Source organism: Hyla sarda, chromosome 4 (assembly GCF_029499605.1).
Source record: "Hyla sarda isolate aHylSar1 chromosome 4, aHylSar1.hap1, whole genome shotgun sequence".
In the NCBI taxonomy this organism is placed as follows: Eukaryota; Metazoa; Chordata; class Amphibia; order Anura; family Hylidae; genus Hyla; species Hyla sarda.
This window is the reverse complement of record NC_079192.1, coordinates 40,276,594-40,297,633: the sequence shown is the minus strand read 5'-3', so window position 1 is coordinate 40,297,633 and position 21,040 is coordinate 40,276,594. Positions and strand designations below refer to the sequence as shown.

Below are 21,040 nucleotides of genomic sequence, written 5' to 3'. Positions count from 1 at the left end.
ATGTTTGCTATGGGGATTTTGTCCTACTCTGGACAGTTCCTAAAATGGAAAGCAGAGGTCAGCAGAGAGCACTGTGGTCATGACATCAGAGGAAATGCATTTCTTTTTTGGATTTCTCTTTAGTATACAGACCCTAAAAAGTAATGGAAGGATTAAGATTTTTTAAAAGAAGTGATGTACAAATCTGTTTAACTTTCTGGCACCAGTTGATTAAAAAAATAAATAAAAAAAGTTTTTCCTACGGGAGTACCCCTTTAAGGGGTACTCTGGTGTAAAACCAATGATTTTCAAATCAACTGGTGCCAGAAAGTTAAACAGATTTGTAAATTACTTCTATTTAATAATCTTAATCCTTCCAGTACTTATTAGCTGCGGTATGCTTAAGAAGTTGTGTAGTTATTTCCAGTCTGACCACAGTGCTCTCTGCTGCCACCTCTGTCCATGTCAGGAACTGTCCAGAGCAGGAGTGGTTTGCTATGGGGATTTTCTCCTACTCTGCACAGTTCCTGACATGGACAGTGGTGTCAGCAGAGAGCACTGTGGTCAGACTGGAAAGAACTACACAATTTCCTCTGTAGTATACAGCAGCTGATAAGTACTGGAAGGATTAAGATTTTTTCATAGAAATAATTTACAAATCTGTATAACTTTCTGGCACCAGTTGATTCAAACATTTTTTTCCCTCTGGTTTACCCCTTTAATGGGGCACTCTAGAATTGTTAATGGGTACATTCCAGCTGGCACTGCTAATAGGGGGGCACTTTCTGTTGCTTTAAAGGGGTACTCCGACGCTAAGACATATTATCCCCTATCCAAAGGATAGGGGATAAGATGCCTGATCGCGGGGGTCCTGCCGCTGGGGACCCCCATGATCTTGCACCCAGCACCCTGTTACAATCAGTCCCCGGAGCACGTTCGCTCTGGGTCTGATTACTGGCGACCAAGGGGCCGGAGCATTGTGATATCACAGCCCCGCCCCCATGTGACATCATTCTCCGCCCCTCAATGCAAGCCTATGGGAGGGGGCGTTACAACTGTCAGACTGATTATAACGGGGTGCTGCGTGCAAGATCACAGGGGTCCCCAGCGGCAGTACCCCCACGATAAGGCATCTTAACCCCTATCCTTTGGATAGGGGATAAGATGTCTTAGCGCCGGAGTACCCCTTTATATATTAATATATTCAGGGGCATAGTGTGCGGCAGTAATATATTCAGGGGCACATCGTGCGGCAGTAATATATTCAGGGGCACAGCGTGCAGCAGGAATATATTCAGGGGCACAGCGTGTGGCAGGAATATATTCGGGGGCATAGCGTGCGGCAGTAATATATTCAGGGGGTACAGTGTGTGGCAGTATTGTATTCAGGGTGTACAGCATGTGGCAGTGTTATATTCAGGGGGTACAGTGTGTGGTAGTATTATATTGAGGGGTACAGTGTGTGACAGTATTATATTCCGGGGTACAGTGTGTGGCAGTATTATATTCAGGGGTACAGTGTGTGGCAGTATTATATTCTGGGGTACAGTGTGTGACAGTATAATATTCAGGGGTACAGTGTGTGGCAGTACTATATTCAGGGGTTCAGTGTGTGGCAGTATTATATTCAGGGGTGCAGTGTGGTAGTATTATATTCAGGGGTTCAGTGTGGGGCAGTATTATATTCAGGGTGTGGCAGTAATATATTCAGGGGTACAGTGTGTGGCAGCATTATATTCAGGGACATACAATGTGGCAGTATTTTATTCAGGGGTACAGTCTCTGGCAGTATTATATTCAGGGGTTCATTGTGTGGCAGTATTATATTCAGGGTACAGTGAGTGGCAGTAATATATTCAGGGGTTCAGTGTGTGGCAGTATTATATTCAGGGGTTCAGTGTGTGGCAGTATTATATTCAGGGTACAGTGTGTGACAGTATTATATTCAGGGGGTACAGTGTGTGGCAGTATTATATTCATGGGTACAGTGTGTGGCAGTAATATATTCAGGGGTACAGTGTGTCAGTAATATATTCAGGGTTACAGTGTGTGGCAGTATTATATTCAGGGACATACAATGTGGCAGTATTTTATTCAGGGGTACAGTTTCTGGCAGTATTATATTCAGGGTACAGTGTATGGCAGTATTATATTCAGGGACATACAATGTGGCAGTATTATATTCAGGGGTACAGTCTCTGGCAGTATTATATTCAGGGTACAGTGTGTGGCAGTATTATATTCAGGGACATACAATGTGGCAGTAATATATTCAGGGTACAGTGTGTGGCAGTAATATATTCAGGGGTACAGTGGGTGGCAGTATTATATTCAGGGACATACAATGTGGCAGTATTTTATTCAGGGGTACAGTTTCTGGCAGTATTATATTCAGGGTACAGTGTATGGCAGTATTATATTCAGGGACATACAATGTGGCAGTATTTTATTCAGGGGTACAGTCTCTGGCAGGATTATATTCAGGGTACAGTGTGTGGCAGTATTATATTCAGGGACATACAATGTGGCAGTAATATATTCAGGGTACAGTGTGTGGCAGTAATATATTCAGGGGTACAGTGGGTGGCAGTATTATATTCAGGGACATACAATGTGGCAGTATTTTATTCAGGGGTACAGTTTCTGGCAGTATTATATTCAGGGTACAGTGTATGGCAGTATTATATTCAGGGACATACAATGTGGCAGTATTTTATTCAGGGGTACAGTCTCTGGCAGGATTATATTCAGGGTACAGTGTGTGGCAGTATTATATTCAGGGACATACAATGTGGCAGTAATATATTCAGGGTACAGTGTGTGGCAGTAATATATTCAGGGGTACAGTGTGTGGCAGTATTATATTCAGGGACATACAATGTGGCAGTATTTTATTCAGGGGTACAGTCTCTGACAGGATTCAGAAAATACAGGAAACAGTACATTTACATCCTCAAGACTTAAGGCGTTTTACCTATTTCCTTCATGACACTACAGCCAGTAGGTGTGAACTAGGCCTCAGCGCTTTGCTCGGACCTTTGCCAGTGGCAGACCTGTATAAGCGGACCCTCACTAAGAATAGTTGAGTACCCCTGTTCTAGAGAATCAATAATTCTCCATTACAAAATATTAACTTTTCGCCCAACGTGGGGCTCGAACCCACGACCCTGAGATTAAGAGTCTCATGCTCTACCGACTGAGCTAGCCGGGCTACTGTCTCTTTAAATTTCGGTGTCATTGGTCGTGGGTGGGGTTTTTGACATTTCTCTAACTATTTCCCACATTCAATTGCCTTCATTTTTTATTTTATTTTTTTAATGCAAAAGCAGCATACTCCTGTCCACAGGTTGTTTGGACAACCCCTTTGAAAGTGATAGTAAGAAAGCTGATTTTGTTGTGCAGACCAGTGAAGAAAACCCCATGATGGCAGGAGGCATGTAAGGAGACCTCTGGTCACCATCTTGGTTCATTTAATCCCAGCGGCCGTGCTGCGGCAATCAGACCGGCCACCAGAAACCCTGCATAGCCGCCGATGCCATGATCACTGATGTCCGCCTTTAACCGATGGGTCCCTGGCTGCTGATAGCACGGTCTATGACACGAGTGCACTTGCTTCATTGTCATGACTCAGGATGTACAGGTAAGTGCCTGTATATACCCTGCGTCCTCTAGGGGTTTATGAGGACATTGTGATGGCATTTGTAATGCAAAATGTGTATCTGCCATTGTTAATATATTGTTAATATGATACTGATAATAGGGGTGTTAAGGATAAGACACTGGTACTGTTGATGGAGTTTTTTTGGCACTGATAATTGGGGCACTCAGGCAATGAAGTTAGGAATTAATAGAGGCTTGCACTGATAATAGGGAACACTGGCACTGATGATGAGGCACTCTGGTACTGACGGGGGTACTCCGGTACTGATAATAGGGGCATTCTAGCACTGATAATAGGGGCACTCTGGCACTGATGATAGGGGCACTCTGGTACTGACGGGGGTACTCCGATACTGATAATTGGGACACTCTGGCACTGATAATAGGGGCATTCTAGCACTGATAATAGGGGCACTCTGGCACTGATGATGAGGCACTCTGGTACTGACGGGGGTACTCCGGTACTGATAATTGGGACACTCTGGCACTGATAATAGGGGCATTCTAGCACTGATAATAGGGGCACTCTGGCACTGATGATAGGGGCACTCTGGCACTAATATTAGGGGCATTCTGGCACTGATAATAGGGGCATTCTGGCACTGATAATAGGGAACACTGGCACTGATGATGGGGCACTCTGGTACTGACGGGGGTACTCCGGTACTGATAATAGGGACACTCTGGCACTGATAATAGGGGGCATTCTAGCACTGATAATAGGGGCACCCTGGCACTGATGATAGGGGCACTCTGGCACTGATGATAGGGGCACTCTGGCACTGATGATAGGGGCACTCTGGCACTGATAATAGGGGCACTCTGGCACTGATAATAGGGGCACTCTGGCACTGATGATAGGGGCACTCTGGCACTGATAATAGGGGCACTCTGGCACTGATGATAGGGGCACTCTGGCACTGATGATAGGGGCACTCTGGCACTGATAATAGGGGCACTCTGGCACTGATGATAGGGGCACTCTGGCACTGATAATAGGGGCACTCTGGCACTGGCATTCATTTTAGGCCACAACACTTTCAAGTTTCAGAATCAATGGTTCAAACAGATATCGGGAACTGCAATGGGGACCCCGGGCGCATGTTCTTTTGTGAATCTCTTTTTAGCTGCATTTGAGAAAAGATTTATTTTTTCCGCAAGAAACCAATTTGCAAAATATATCATCACTTTTTTGAGATATATAGACGACGTTTTTATCGTCTGATCAGGGTCCCCGTTGTATTTTTCTGAATTAATTGACTATCTTAATAAGGATTGCAAGATGAACATGCAATTTACGGCCGTTTTTGGGGATCATTCCCTTAATTTTCTTGATGTGAGGGTGGAGGTGAAAGAGGGCTCTTTGGTTACATCCGATTATAGGAAAGAAACCGCTACCAATGCGTTGCTTCATTTCAAAAGCTACCATCCCCCTCACATCAAGAAATCCCTACCTTATGGACAATTTGTCCACCTCAGAAGACTGAATAGTGACAACGAGCAATTTAATGGCGAGATGAAATACTGCAACATAGGAGGTGTAGAATGGCGCACAAACCAGTTTATAACGTGCAAAACAAAATTTGTCGTATATATAATACAGTGCCCTTGTGGGCTGTATTATGTAGGCAAAACAATACGGTGCCTGTACACACGTATCCAGGAACATTTTCGATCTGTGAGGACTGGGCACGGATGCCCACATCTCATAGATCAAACCAAAACTTGCCATAACGGAGATCCTAAAATACTACGATTTGCTGGTCTAGAAGTTATTTCTCCCCCAAAAAATGGCGCAGATCACCATAAAAAGCTTCTCAAGAAAGAAGCTACCTGGATTCTGTGTACAGATGCCATGGGTTCCACTGGCTTAAATGAAAAAATTGACATGAGTATTTTTTTGTAATATATATGTAAGTATTTTACCACTATCTCTCGCAGGTTCCCTTTCTTAGTGTTTGACATTAAGCCTGTCTTCATATTTGTATCACTAATGTGTTCTATTTTATTGTACTCACTTTCTTATCTTCTTTGATTGTTACATAGCTGTATGCTAGCGTGGAACCCGGTCCAGGTTTTTAGAGCCTCCTATTCCTGGTAAAGCTTCTGTCACCTGCGCTCCGCTGATTCTAGTGTGTTAGGGCGGTGCGCAATCGCTAGTTTTTGTTGTGAACTGATGGCATGGCAGCGGCTTCCGATGACGCGCTGTTGCTCGGTAATTTCAGGAGCGCCGCTGCCACGTCACAGCATATGCTTCACAGAAGGGGTATAACAACTTAAAACTTAACATTTATTGTGCTAATTAAAAGACAGGACCCCACTGACAACAATACAACAGAAAAAGTAGTCACACCGGACCCAGAGGCCATAGATTGTGGACAGCAATCTGAGTCAGTCACAAGGACAAGGTGATGGTCAGGGAGTGATAGGGGATAAGCAATATGAGACCAGGGTGGGTAGGGCTGTGGCCCTAGTATACCCTATCAGGGAGATGTCGTGCCACTACCCCTGCTCGCTCAGGGAACTGTCGGGGCACTCGTCCTAGAAAGGACGACCCCTGCCCCGGTCTACCCCTTTGTCAATCCCTGTATTAAGAAATAGTCAGCCCGCCCGCCCAACGCGTTTCCCCCAAATCACTGGGTTCGTCAGGGGCTACAGAGCATAAACAGCCAGTGTCACAAATATCCGCTACAACTTAGTGACACAGAGTGTAAAATGAAAGCCGAGGCCAAAAAGGTGCAGCAATTACAATAAAGTGCACCATATAAAGTAAACAAAATAAAACACACCGTAACCACAACCCATCCGTTTAGGCACCCCTCAAAGACAAGTAATAGTGCAGGGAGTAGCGATGTGCTAATGACCCAGAGCAGAGCCCTGCTCCTGGGTATTGACTCACGTGACCCACAGTGGCGGTCTGCGAGATGCTGGCATCTGTAGTGGCAGAATGCACAGCTATGGCGTCTGTTTTCCGCTGGTTTGATCAGCGAAAGAGGAGCCCTCTTATAGCACTTACCTAATCAGACGCTGCTACGCTCGGATCGCGCGCCACTGCCGGATGCCGACGTCACGCTGGTGAGTCTGCATCACTTCCGGGGGCGCGTCACCAATACAGAGCGGAGCGTCTGCCGTTGTTACGCCTAGCGCTCCGGGTCCCCGCTCCTCCCCGGAGCGCTCACGGCGTCTTTCTCCCTGCAGCTTCCCGGTCAGTCCCGCTGACCGGGAGCGCTGCTCTGCCATGGCCGTTGGGGATGCGATTCGCACAGCGGGACGCGCCCGCTCGCGAATCGCATCCCAGGTCACTTACCCGTTCCCGTCTCCTGCGGTCATGTGCTGGCGCGCGCGGCTCCGCTCTCTAGGGCGCGCGCGCGCCAGCTCCCTGAGACTTAAAGGGCCAGTGCACAATTGATTGGTGCCTGGCCCAATTAGCTTAATTGGTTCCCACCTGTTCCCTGGCTATATCTAGTCTCCTCCCTTGCACTCCCTTGCCGGATCTTGTTGCCCTTGTGCCTAGTGAAAGCGTTTGTGTGTTTAAAAGCCTGTGTACCAGAACTTCTGCTATCTCCCCTGACTACGAACCTTGCCGCCTGCCCCCGACCTTCTGCTACGTCCGACTTTGCTTCTGCCTACTCCCTTGTACCTCGCCTATCTTCAGCAGCCAGAGAGGTGAGCCGTTGCTAGTGGATACGACCTGGTCACTACCGCCGCAGCAAGACCATCCCGCTTTGCGGCGGGCTCTGGTGAAAACCAGTAGTGTCTTAGAACCGGTCCACTAGCACGGTCCTCACTATCCCTCTCTGGCACAGAGGATCCACTACCCGCCAGCCGGCATCGTGACAGTAGATCCGGCCATGGATCCCGCTGAAGTTCCTCTGCCAGCTGCCGCCGACCTCCCTACATTGGTCGCCCGACAAGAGCACCAGCTGTCGTACTTGACCACCATGACACAGCAACTCCAGTCGCAGCTACAGCAGCTCCAGTCACAGCAACAGCAGCAACAGTCACAGCTACAGCAAGTTCAGTCTCAGCTACAGCAGCAACAACCATCTCCTCCGCCAGCTCCTGCACCCCTTCCGCAGCGAGTGGCCACTCCTAGCCTCCGCCTGTCTTTGCCGGACAAATTTAATGGGGACTCTAAGTTTTGCCGTGGCTTCCTTTCGCAATGTTCTCTGCACTTGGAGATGATGTCGGACCTGTTTCCTACTGAAAGGTCTAAGGTGGCTTTCGTAGTCAGCCTTCTGTCTGGAAAAGCCCTGTCATGGGCCACACCGCTCTGGGACCGCAATGACCCCGTCACTGCCTCTGTACACTCCTTCTTCTCGGAAATTCGAAGTGTCTTTGAGGAACCTGCCCGAGCCTCTTCTGCTGAGACTGCCCTGCTGAACCTGGTCCAGGGTAATTCCTCCGTTGGCGAGTACGCCATACAATTCCGTACTCTTGCTTCTGAACTATCCTGGAATAATGAGGCTCTCTGCGCGACCTTTAAAAAAGGCCTATCCAGCAACATTAAAGATGTTCTGGCCGCACGAGAGACTCCTGCTAGCCTGCATGAACTCATTCATCTAGCCACTCGCATTGACATGCGTTTTTCTGAGAGGCATCAAGAGCTCCGCCAGGAAAAAGACTTAGATCTCTGGACACCTCTCCCACAGTCTCCACTGCAATCTGCGCCTAGGCCTCCCGCCGAGGAGGCCATGCAAGTGGATCGGTCTCGCCTGACCCTGGAAGAGAGGAATCGCCGTAAGGAGGAGAATCTTTGTCTGTACTGTGCCAGTACTGAACATTTTTTGGTGGATTGCCCAATCCGTCCTCCACGCCTGGGAAACGCACGCTCGCACTCAGCTCTCGTGGGTGTGGCGTCTCTTGATGCTAAGTCGGCTTCCCCACGTCTCACGGTGCCTGCTCGGATTTCTACTTCAGCCAGCTCTCCCCTCTCAGCCGTGGCCTGCCTGGACTCTGGAGCTTCTGGGAATTTTATTCGGGAGTCCTTAGTGAATAAATTCCGCATTCCGGTGACCCGTCTTGTCAAGCCACTCCACATTTCCGCGGTCAACGGAGCCAGGTTGGATTGCACCGTGCGTTACCGCACGGAGCCCCTCCTAATGTGCATCGGACCTCATCACGAGGAAATTAAATTTTTTGTCCTTCCTAATTGCACTTCCGAAATTCTCCTTGGACTACCCTGGCTTCAACACCATTCCCCAACCCTGGATTGGTCCACTGGGGAGATCAAGAGTTGGGGTCCCTCTTGTTCCAAGGACTGCCTTCTACCGGTTCCCAGTAATCCCTGCCGTGACCCTGTGGTTCCTCCTGTATCCGCTCCCCCTAAGGTCATTAAGGACTCTGCCTGCCTCAGGAAATGCCTCTCCCCCCCTCCCAGTCCCATCAGGCAAACCTCTGTGTCCCCTCATGGCCCTCGTCCTGGTGTCACACTGCCCCGTGCCAGGTCTCGCCCTCTGCCCTCCCTCCCCATTCCTACTCCTGCTGTACTGCCTGCCATTGAGGAAACCATCCATTCCTTCCCGGTGTCCTCATCCCAGGGGAGGCAGTCACCGGACAAAAAAAAGGGGAGACTTAAGGGGGGGGGTACTGTTACGCCTAGCGCTCCGGGTCCCCGCTCCTCCCCGGAGCGCTCACGGCGTCTTTCTCCCTGCAGCTTCCCGGTCAGTCCCGCTGACCGGGAGCGCTGCTCTGCCATGGCCGTTGGGGATGCGATTCGCACAGCGGGACGCGCCCGCTCGCGAATCGCATCCCAGGTCACTTACCCGTTCCCGTCTCCTGCGGTCATGTGCTGGCGCGCGCGGCTCCGCTCTCTAGGGCGCGCGCGCGCCAGCTCCCTGAGACTTAAAGGGCCAGTGCACCAATGATTGGTGCCTGGCCCAATTAGCTTAATTGGTTCCCACCTGTTCCCTGGCTATATCTAGTCTCCTCCCTTGCACTCCCTTGCCGGATCTTGTTGCCCTTGTGCCTAGTGAAAGCGTTTGTGTGTTTAAAAGCCTGTGTACCAGAACTTCTGCTATCTCCCCTGACTACGAACCTTGCCGCCTGCCCCCGACCTTCTGCTACGTCCGACTTTGCTTCTGCCTACTCCCTTGTACCTCGCCTATCTTCAGCAGCCAGAGAGGTGAGCCGTTGCTAGTGGATACGACCTGGTCACTACCGCCGCAGCAAGACCATCCCGCTTTGCGGCGGGCTCTGGTGAAAACCAGTAGTGTCTTAGAACCGGTCCACTAGCACGGTCCTCACTATCCCTCTCTGGCACAGAGGATCCACTACCCGCCAGCCGGCATCGTGACAGCCGTTGCCTGGCGACACCATAGTGCTAGGTGCAGGCGTCGTCCGCAACTATGTAAACAATAACAGAAAGAGTATTTTGGGGGCTGGATCTGGGACATCAGTGGTACGTAAAACATAGAGGTAGTACAATCCTACTAATTGGGGACATGTTAGTCAGTGTCGGGTAACTGAAAAAATATTAATTAACCTTCAGACAGGTAGATTCCGAGTACCAAGTGAGTAAATCATTATAGTGGAAATAAACCATAGTAATAACAAGGGTGTGAATGGCGGAGGAGCCATGGAGATAGGCCAAGTGATGGAGTGACAGGGCATGAGGGTATAGGCTCAAATTGACCATATACATATCTCAGCTATAAGAAACATGCGTAACTTAATTTCTCATTTAAGCCTTTCGGGGACTGAGTCTGGAGACGAAAAATCCACTGGGCCTCTTTTTGCAAGATCAATTTGTCCCAGTCCCCTCCCCTAAGGGGGGGTCTTACCAGCTCAATCCCCACAAAGGTCACCACTTTTGGGTCCCCCCCGTGGCTGTCACAAACATGTCTTGCCAAGGGTTTATCTGCTTGATTAGCAATGTCCCTCAAATGCTCCCCTATCCTCCTTCTCAGTTCACGCTTGGTTTTGCCGATATACTCAAGACCACATATACAATTGGCCTTGTATACCACCCCCTTGCTCCGACAGTTTATGAAATCACGGATATTGAATGTGCCCCCTGTGATGGAACTCCTGAAGGTCTTGGTCACTGCAATGTGGTTACATGCAATACACCCACTGCATCTAAAGCAGCCCTTGATACTGCGGTCTAGCCAAGTATGTCCTTGATTGGGTCTGGAGAAATGGCTGCGAACAAGTCTGTCCCGCAGATTCCGACCCCGCCGGAAAGAGATCTGTGGGCGAGTGTCCAAGACCTCCTGGAGATCTTTATCCATCAGTAGGACATGCCAATACTTTTCAATAATGGCTCTGACCTGCGGGGTGCCACTGTCAAAAGTAGCCACTATCCGTGTGATGTCTTTACCTGATGTTTTTTGTCGGGGTGCAAGGAGTGAATTGCGTTCTTTGTTCATAGCCTCCTGATATGCTTTCCTTAACACCCAATCGGGGTACCCCCGTTCTCTGAACCTCTTCCGTAAGTCAGCAGCCTGCTTTTTGAACTCCGAATCTGTAGAGCAGTTGCGCTTGATGCGCAGGTACTGTCCTTTCGGAATCCCTCGGCAGACAGATCTGGGGTGATGACTATCCCAGTTTAGTAGTGAATTTGTGGATGTGGGCTTGCGGTATATCGTGGTGTCCAATCCACCAGAGTCATTTCTCGAGATCAGAACATCGAGAAATGGGATCTGGTCCTTGTGAATCTCAAAAGTAAAACGTAATCCCAGATCATTGTGATTAAGAGCATCCACAAACTCTCTAAACTGGATTGATGATCCATTCCAAAGAATGAATATATCATCAATATAGCGCGCCCACAGACCGACCAGCTCCGTATAGCGTAGAAGACTCTCACCAAAAACAATTGATTCCTCCCACCACCCAAGGTAGAGATTTGCATAGGTGGGGGCGCAGGGGCTCCCCATTGCGGTCCCCCGCGTTTGATGGTAAATACGCCTATCAAAGAGGAAATAATTTCTGGTGAGAGTAAAGCGCAAAAGTTCGGAAACTAGTCGGCTGTGGGCGTGAAATTGAACACCCCTTGTTTGAAGAAAGAAGTCCACCGCTGCCATCCCAAGATCATGTGGGATGGAGGTGTACAGAGATTCGACGTCTATGCTCGCCAGTAGGCAGTCACCCTCAAGGGATAAACCATCCAATTTTTGCAATAGGTCTGTAGTATCTCTGGTGTAGGAAGGTAATGCCATTACAAAGGGTTTTAGTATGTTATCAATATAGATACCCACATTCTGAGTGATGTTTCCTACACCAGAGACAATTGGACGACCCTTGAGGGGAGATGTGCCCTTGTGGACCTTGGGTAAAGCATAGAACGTCGAAATTCGAGGAAAACGGGGTACCAAAAAGTCTATCTCTTCATCACTTAGTAAGTTGAGGCCTTTGGCCCCTTCCACTATTTGTTTGAGTTCAGAGAGATAGACCTCTGTGGGATTTCCCTCCAGAGTCTCATAACTGGTGGTGTCCGCTAGTAAAGTGAGACACATTTCGCGGTACTGTGACCAGTCCATGACCACAATGTTACCCCCCTTGTCGGAGGGTTTTATGGTCAGGGACTGGTCATGTTCCAATGACTGGAGGGCCATCATCTCCCCATGTCTAAAATTGGTATGTCTGTCAGAATGAATCTGTTCAAGTTCACCAGTCACAAGTCCCAAAAAAACGTCAATGCATGAGATATCCCCGGCCGGGGGCATCTTTGTGCTCTTATTCCTGAGAGTCGTGAAAGGACCCTGACCACTGGTAGCCTCATTCTCTGATAGCAAGCCCACCAGCATGTCAGCGCCCTGTAATACATCCCTGGGCACTCCCAGTTCAAGAGCCCTCCTCCTCTCAACGTTCAGATAATGCTTATGCCATTGTAGTTTACGTGTAAATAAGTTCAGGTCCTTAACCCAGTTAAATTTGTTGAAGGTGTTTGTAGGGACAAAGCCAAGACCCTTACTGAGGATGCACATTTCGTCAGATGTCAAGGAGTGGGAGGATAGATTAATAATCTGTGAGTTAGTCGGGGCTAGGCGTTCCGATTGCGTAGGGGGTACGCCGTGTATTGGTTCTGGCGCTCTAAAAAAGAGCTGTCACTTGTTGCAGGTAAACCTCCTCGATTGCCTCTATTATTCCCCCTACCTCCACGTTTATTCCTGCCCCTACCTCTACCTTTACCACGTCCCCTCCCCTGAGACTCTTTATCTGAGTCAGAGACGTCCGTCTCTGTGGAGGAGTACTCTACCTCAGACGCTACAGTGCCACCTCTCGGAAGGACCCCGTATATCTTATTATCTTTGAAGTCCTGGAGGTCCCGGACAAACTGTTTATGTTTCCTTTCCTTGAGGTGGTACTGAAAGCGTTCAACTGTGTTCTTTAGCTGAGCTTCCTTAGTTTGAAACTCAGCCTCAGTAGAGAACCTCTGGGTAATTTCAATCTGAGATTTCAGTTTTTCTTCAGTGGTAGAGTAGTTAGCTTTTTCTTCCTCTAGTAGTAGACGCATCAGTCTAAGAGAGCTCTGAGTAGCCTCTTTCTCCCATTTGTTCATTAAACCAGTACTCCTGATCCTGGTGGCTGGGACTAGACTGATGCGTAAGCCCCTAGGTACAATTTGATTTTTAAGATAGTTTTCCAGGCTCTGGATCTCCCACCATGACGTAATGTGTTCCTTATATAACTGGGTTAGCTCTCTGAAGGCGGATTTAAATGAGGGGTATATTGTTTCTGGATGTATACTTTGTCGGAAAAGACCTCTGACACTTCTGTCACCCAACTCTCAGTATTCAAACCTGTCGCCAAGAAACCAGCCATACTCAGTGGGAGGAGAGTAAATCACAGGATTCTGTAGTAAATACCCAGTTTCAAAATATGCTTCACAGAAGGGGTATAACAACTTAAAACTTAACATTTATTGTGCTAATTAAAAGACAGGACCCCACTGACAACAATACAACAGAAAAAGTAGTCACACCGGACCCAGAGGCCATAGATTGTGGACAGCAATCTGAGTCAGTCACAAGGACAAGGTGATGGTCAGGGAGTGATAGGGGATAAGCAATATGAGACCAGGGTGGGTAGGGCTGTGGCCCTAGTATACCCTATCAGGGAGATGTCGTGCCACTACCCCTGCTCGCTCAGGGAACTGTCGGGGCACTCGTCCTAGAAAGGACGACCCCTGCCCCGGTCTACCCCTTTGTCAATCCCTGTATTAAGAAATAGTCAGCCCGCCCGCCCAACGCGTTTCCCCCAAATCACTGGGTTCGTCAGGGGCTACAGAGCATAAACAGCCAGTGTCACAAATATCCGCTACAACTTAGTGACACAGAGTGTAAAATGAAAGCCGAGGCCAAAAAGGTGCAGCAATTACAATAAAGTGCACCATATAAGAGCCGGATGAAGCCCCGGTGAAACACCGTGTCGCTCTTACCTGTGAACGCTCCAGCTGTTTGATACCTGTCTGCATGTGCTGTTCGCATTAAAGGAGTAGTCCAGTGGTGACCCAGTGGTGAACAACTTATCCCCTATCCTAAGGATAGGGGATAAGTTGCAGATCGCGGGGGGTCCGACCGCTGGGGCCCCCTGCGATCTCCTGTACGGAGCCCCGACAGCCCGCGGGAAGGGGGCGTGTCGACCTCCGCACGAAGCGGCCGACACGCCCCCTCAATACAACTCTATGGCAGAGCCGAAGCGCTGCCTTCGGCAATCTCCGGCTCTGCCATTGAGATGTATTGGGGGGCGTGTCGGCCACCGCTTCGTGCGGGGGTCAACACCCGCTATCTGGTCGGAAAGCCTGTCCCCCGTACAGAGAGATCGCAGGGGGCCCCAGCGGTCGGACCCCCCGCAATCTCAAACTTATCCCCTATCCTTAGGATAGGGAAAAGTTTTTCACCACTGGACTACCCCTTTAAAGCCTTCCTGCAAGTATCTGTGAGTGCTGCTTCTTCTCTCCATTACTTCTTTTTATTTTGGCATTTCTCTATTACCTAAAGTATAAAACTGATGGTTTTGTTGCACAGCACTATAATATTTCTGGGGGCGCTCTGGGCCTTACTATTGGTTAAAAGCTGTGACAAAATGTTTGTGGGAGCGGGCAGGATTGGGCATATGTTGCTGGAGTGGAACCCACCTTTCAGGAGCGGGTGGGAATGGTCAAAAATTCAGTACCGGTATCGGTATTGGTACCATTCTTGTTTTGATGGTTTTTTTTTTTATCACCTTATATTATAATTTTTTTTATAATATATGATTTTATTTAAAATCTATATTTCTGGACTCTGGTATTTTTATATGTTTACGCCATTCACTGTACCGGATAATAAACATTGTCTTTTAACCCCTTAAGTACCCTGGGGCATACAGTGGGACTTAAGGATCCAGGGCCATGTGCCAGGCGGGGACCGGACCGGGATACCTGCTGAAATCATTCAGTAGTCACCCCGAACCCCCGCCCTGCTCCCCATGTAGGCGATCTCCGCAAATTGCAAAACAATTCCGATCCGTGATTTGCAGCGATTCCGGGTTAACCGGGTCGCCGGTGACCCGGAGAAAAAGGGTGATAGTGCTGTCCGAGACGGCACCTATCACCATTTAGCAGCAGGAGTGAGATGGCACTGGTGCCACCTCACGATTATCCTGATTCTTCGGCCGGTAAACGGAGGGTGAGAGCGGGTGCCAGGAGTCCTCATCTGGACCTGGGGCTCCCGATCCCTGGCATTGGCGGTGGGATCGGGGCCCCAGGAGCGGAGACAGCGGCTGAGTCGTCAGGCAGGATCCGGCAGAGCAGCAGCAGGAGGTAAGGCCGTGCCTCTTGCTGTTGCCTAGCAACAACTCCCAGCATGCACAAAAGGGCATGCTGGAACTAGTTTTTATGCAACAGTAGAAGGCACAACTACAACTCCCAGCATGCCCTTTGGTAGTTTGTGCATGCTGGGGGTTTTAATTATGCAGGTGTGGCTCCAGCTGTTGCATAACTACAACTCCCAGCATACACTTCGGCTGTCACTGCATGCTGAGAGTTGTAGTTTTTGCAATAGCTGAAGGCACACTGGTTGCAAAACACTAAGGCTAAGTTTCCACTTGTTTTTTTCTGGCAGTTTTTGGAATACTGCCTCTACAGTTTTTGAGCCAAAGCCAGAAATGTATTCAAAAGGAATAGGACATATAAAGGAAGGACTTACACTTCTCCTTCTTTATGGATCCACTTCTGATTAAGGCTCAAAAACTGCCAGGAAAAAAAAACAAGTGGCAACTTAGCTTGAGAGTTTGTTACCTAACTCAATGTTTTGCAACCAGTGTGCCTCCAGCTGTTGCAAACTGCAACTGTATATGCTGGGAGTTGCAGTTTTGCAACAGCGTGAGGCACACTGGTTGCAAAACACTGAGATAAGTAACAAAATTACAAATTTACAGACCAATATATGGCGGGTAACCAATTGACCCAAAAATTACCCCTTTTCCCATATATAAACAAACTATCTTTATTAATTATCAAAAAACACACCTAACATAATGATTAAAAAACCCAGTGTGATTCACTCCATATACCTGGCCACTCACACTCAGTATTGTTAATTCCCCTGTGCATCTGCAGCATACACTAAGGGACAGGAGTGAACACTGCTTTAAAATCAATCACTCGGCCCCCCTCGACATGTTTCGCTGCTGGACGCAGCTTTGTCAAGAGGGCAGCAGTGTTTTTTGATCATTAATAAAGATAGTTTGTTTATATATGGGAAAAGGGGTAATTTTTGGGTCGCCCTAGTGACCTATAGGTTGTAAACTTACAGATTTGTAACGCAATTTCTCCTGAGTACAGAAATACCCCATATGTGGACGTAAAATGCTCTGCGGGCGCACAACAAGTCTCAGAAGTGAGAGCGCACTATGTACATTTGAGGCGATTTGCACAGGGGTGGCTGATTTTACAGCGGTTTTGACATAAACACCCACATGTGACCCCATTTTGGAAACTACACCCCTCATGGAATGTAACAAGGGGTATAGTGAGCCTTAACACCACACAGGTGTTTGAAGATTTTTTGTTAAAGTTGGACATGAAAATGAAAAACTTAAATTTTTTCACTAAAATGCTGGTGTTATTCAAAATTTGTCATTTTCACAAGGGGTAATAGGAAAAAAGCCCCCCTCCTAATTTGTAACCCCATTTCTTATGAGTATATAAATACCCCATGTGTGGATATAAAGTGCTCTGCTGGCGCATTACAATGCTCAGAAGAGATGGAGCACTATTGAGCTTTTGGAGAGAGAATTTGGCTTGAATTGAAGGCCATGTGCATTTACAAAGCCCCCCTTGGTGCAAGGACAGTGGAACTACCCACATGTGACCCCATTTTGGAAACTACACCCCTCAAGGAATGTAATAAGGGGTGCAGTAGGCAGATTTTTTGAACAGTGGTCCATGAAAATGAAAATTTTTTTTAGTCTGTAAAATGCCAGTGGGGTGTAAATACTCACTGCACCCCTTATTAAATTCTGTGAGGGGTGTAGCTTCCGAAATAGAGTCACCAAGGGGGCTTTGTTACACGCACATGGCGTTATAATAAAAATGGTTAACAAGGGCTTGTGGGGGAGTTTTTTTGGGAATAAAATGTTTTTAAACGTGGTGTTTTTTTATTTTTTATTTTTTTTAGTTTTCTTAACAGGATTAGTAGTGGAAGCTGTTTTATAGACGGAATCCATTACTAAGCCGGGCTTAGCGTTAGCCACAAAAACAGCTAGTGCTAACCCCCAATTATTATTCCCCGGTACCCAATGCCACAGGGGTGTCGGGAAGAGCTGGTACCAACAGGCCTGAGCATCAAAAATGGCGCTCCTGGGCCTAGGTGGAACAGGCTGGTGTTATTTAGGATGGGGAGTGCCAGTAACAATGGTCCTCGTCCATCTGACCCGGTTTCTACCGCTGCTCCCCATATGAACATCGGTCATCGTTCTCTCCCTGTTCTGTCTAATGGAGAAGAGAGAGATCTTGGCTCATACTACAGCAGCCGCTTCCATTGTACACAACAAAGAACCCACATATCAGCACGGTAAGCAGCATCAGAAACCGGGTCACCCTGGTGTCAGATTCCCTTTTAAAATATAAGTACTCGTACTTGGTATCGGCGAGCACTAGAATTAAAGTATTGGTACTCGTACTCGGTCTTAAGAAAAAATGGTATCGGGACATCCCTAGTTAGTACATTTAGGAGAAAAAGTGGTAAAAAAATATGAAATAAATACATATAAATTTTTGTCACAAATGCGGCTCTAGAGCAGAAAAGTCACAGAGGAGAAGAGGTGGTGTTACATAGTGGTGTTCTGAAGTCATTTCTTGGATTTTGCTTATGTGAGCCAAATTTATCCACCCCCCTGTGATAGAATGATAAATGTGTCACACATAAGAAACACTTACACCATGGAAAACAGTGTACGTAAGTCGTATACGTAAGCACAGCTTGATGAATTCCCCCATAGTCCCCACAGGGGACTATATCTTGCAGTCTTTAGATTGTAGATACTGATCGGTGTTATCTGCAATCTACTACAAGCAATTCAGAGAAGAAGACCCCATAATAGCAGGAGGTAGGTAAGGAGACCTCCGGTTGCCATCTTGGCTGATCTGATCCCAGCGGGCCATCAGATCAGCCACTGGAAACCGCCACATAGCCGCTCATGCTCTGCCGACTGAGCTAGCCGGGCTACTGTCTCTTTAAGAGAAAGAGTCAATGGTCCTGATGGGTTTAATTTGTCATTTCTGTATTACCTAGAGTAGATATTGCCTGCGGAGACAGAAAAACTGTACTGGGTTTCACTAATGGTTTTGTTGCACAGCGCTGTAATATTACTGGGGGCGGGAGCTGGATTAAAGGAGATCTCTGGCAAAAAATAACTTTATCCCCTATCCACAACGTGGGGGGTCCGACTGCTGGGGCTCACCGGGACGGGACCAGTGGATCAATGAGGAGCTCGTGCTGCAGCCGGTAAAAGACACGAGTCCAGCACTCGGACATTATCGGCGCTCCCATAGAAATGAATGGAGCGCGTGCGGTCTACCGGTAGACAACATGAGCTCCCCGTTGACACAGTCGGGGTCCTGTCTTGGTGATCAAGATAGGGGATAAGTACCCAATCACGGGGGGGTTTGACTGCTGGGGCCCCCCGTGATTGGCTATTTATCCCCTATCTTGTGAATAGGGGATTATTTTGTTTTCGCCATGGGTACTCCTTTAAAAAAAAGTTTCACGCAGGACTCTACTCCAGTGCTACATTCATTGATTGACCAAAAAAAAAAAACAATACACACACATACATACCAAGAAACATCCCTCCCAGCTGGTGCCATGAAGTTAAACAGATTATAAATCACTTCTATATAAAAATCTTAATCCTTCCAGCTGCTGTATGCTCCAGAGGAAGTTGTGTAGTTCTTTCCTGTCTGAGCACAGTGCTCTCTCTGTCCAAATGGCTGTCTAGGCATGCTGAGAGTTGTAGTTTTGCAACATTTGGAGGGCCACAGTTTGGACATCACTTCCCTAGAGCAACACAAATATATTTAGACCGGATCCCGAAATTTATACAGAACCCAGATCAATAATTGAAAGACCTCCAATGTTAAACCTAGACTCCTAAATTAGTTTTGCTAAATGTTTTAGGAATATCTGGCATGGGCTCGGTTCCTGTTTGTGGCTAAAAGTAATACAAAGCCTCATATAAAATAAAGGCTGCAAAAGTGTCCCGCCCAACGTGGGGCTCGAACCCACGACCCTGAGATTAAGAGTCTCATGCTCTACCGACTGAGCTAGCCGGGCTACTGTCTCTTTAAATATAAAGATGGCTAAAAAACAGCTCCTTGACTACCTAGTATAATAGTTTCCAAACTGAGGACCTCCAGCTGTTGCAAAACTACAACTCCCAGGATGCCCGGACAGCCAACGGCTGTCCGGGCATCCTGGGAGTTGTAGTTTTGCAACAGCTGGAGGTCCTCAGTTTGAAGACCACTGATCTAGCAGATAAGGGAACAGGAAGTCACTTACAAGGTTGGGACATCAAACAAAGTGGCCTCCAACTTTTACCGCTGGGGGCCACATGGTTATAGAATTATGGAATAAAACACCTTGTGGAACAGCGACACCTCATGGTCAGTGACTGGTACTGGTGTTTATAACCGGTTTTGTGGCGCAGTAGTGCAACACTATACTTATAAAGGGGCTGTCCGAAATATAGGTTATCGCCTATCCACCCACCCATGAAGGCTTACAGTCTACAAAAATGCCAACGGTGACGTTACGTAGCACAGTATGGTAGTTTTATGTGGGCATTGTATGGTGGTATTATTTTGGCTCTGTATTGCAGTATTAGGCACTGTATGGCACTGTTATGTGGCAGCATTATTTAGCCATTGTATGGTACTAATATTTAGATATGATATACAAGTATTATTTGGACACTACATGGTAATATTAGGTATGCACTGAATGGCAGTATTAGGGCACTGTATGGCAGTATTATTTAGACACTGTATACTAGTATTATTTGGACACTACATGGTAATATTAGGTATGCACTGAATGGTGGTGTTAGAGCACTGTAAGGCAGTATTAATAAGGCAATGAAAACCAGTATTATTTGGACACTTCATGGTAGTATTATAGTACTGTAAGACAGTATTATATAGGCACTGTATACCAGTATTATTTGGACACTACATGGTAATATTAGGTATGCACTGAATGGTAGTATTAGGGCACTGTATGGCAGTATTATTTAGACACTGTATACTAGTATTATTTGGACACTATATGGTAGTATTATAGCACTGTAAGACAGTATTATATAGGCACTGTATTCCAATATTATTTGGACACTACATGGTAATATTAGGTGTCACTGAATGGTAGTATTAGGGCACTGTATGGCAGTATTATTTAAACACTCTATACTAGTATTATTTGGACACTACATGGTAATATTAGGTATGCACTGAATGGTAGTATTAGAGCACTGTATGACAGTATTATTTAGACACTATACTAGTATTATTTGGACACTACATGGTAATATTAGGTATGCACTGAATGGTTTTATTAGGGCACTGTATGGCAGCATTATTATTTAGACACTGTATACTAGTATTATTTCGACACTACATGGTTGTATTAGGTATGCACTGAATAGTGGTGTTAGAGCACTGTAAGGCAGTATTATTAAGTCAATGAAAACCAGTATTAATTGGACACAACATGGTAGTATTATAGTACTGTAAGACAGTACTATATAGGCACTGTATACCAGTATTATTTTGATACTACATGGCAGTATTAGGTATGCACTAAGTGGTAGTATTAGGGCACTGTATGGCATTATTATTTAGACACTGTATAATAGTATTATTTGGACACTACATGGTAATATTAGGCATGCACTGAATGGTAGTATTAGAGCACTG

At 47.1% G+C, this 21,040-nt stretch overlaps 1 protein-coding gene and 2 non-coding genes across 4 annotated transcripts in view; 1 reads left to right on the top strand and 2 right to left on the bottom strand.

Moving 5' to 3' along the window:
• Window positions 1-21,040, top strand: part of ANGPTL6 (angiopoietin like 6) — a 66,851-nt gene that overhangs the window by 6,892 nt on the left and 38,919 nt on the right. The window contains exon 1 of one of the 2 annotated variants that reach the window (XM_056570628.1): window positions 3,420-3,619. The exons of the other annotated variant lie outside the window; for it this stretch is intronic. Coding sequence (XP_056426603.1) covers window positions 3,612-3,619 — 8 coding nt within the window. The 5' untranslated portion in view covers window positions 3,420-3,611. Of the gene's footprint in view, window positions 1-3,419; window positions 3,620-21,040 lie in introns of those variants that run through there. 2 annotated transcript variants of the gene reach the window in all.
• On the bottom strand, window positions 3,118-3,190 carry TRNAK-CUU (transfer RNA lysine (anticodon CUU)). The gene has a single exon. It is a non-coding gene; the product is annotated as a tRNA-Lys (tRNA).
• TRNAK-CUU (transfer RNA lysine (anticodon CUU)) lies at window positions 19,331-19,403 on the bottom strand. The gene has a single exon. It is a non-coding gene; the product is annotated as a tRNA-Lys (tRNA).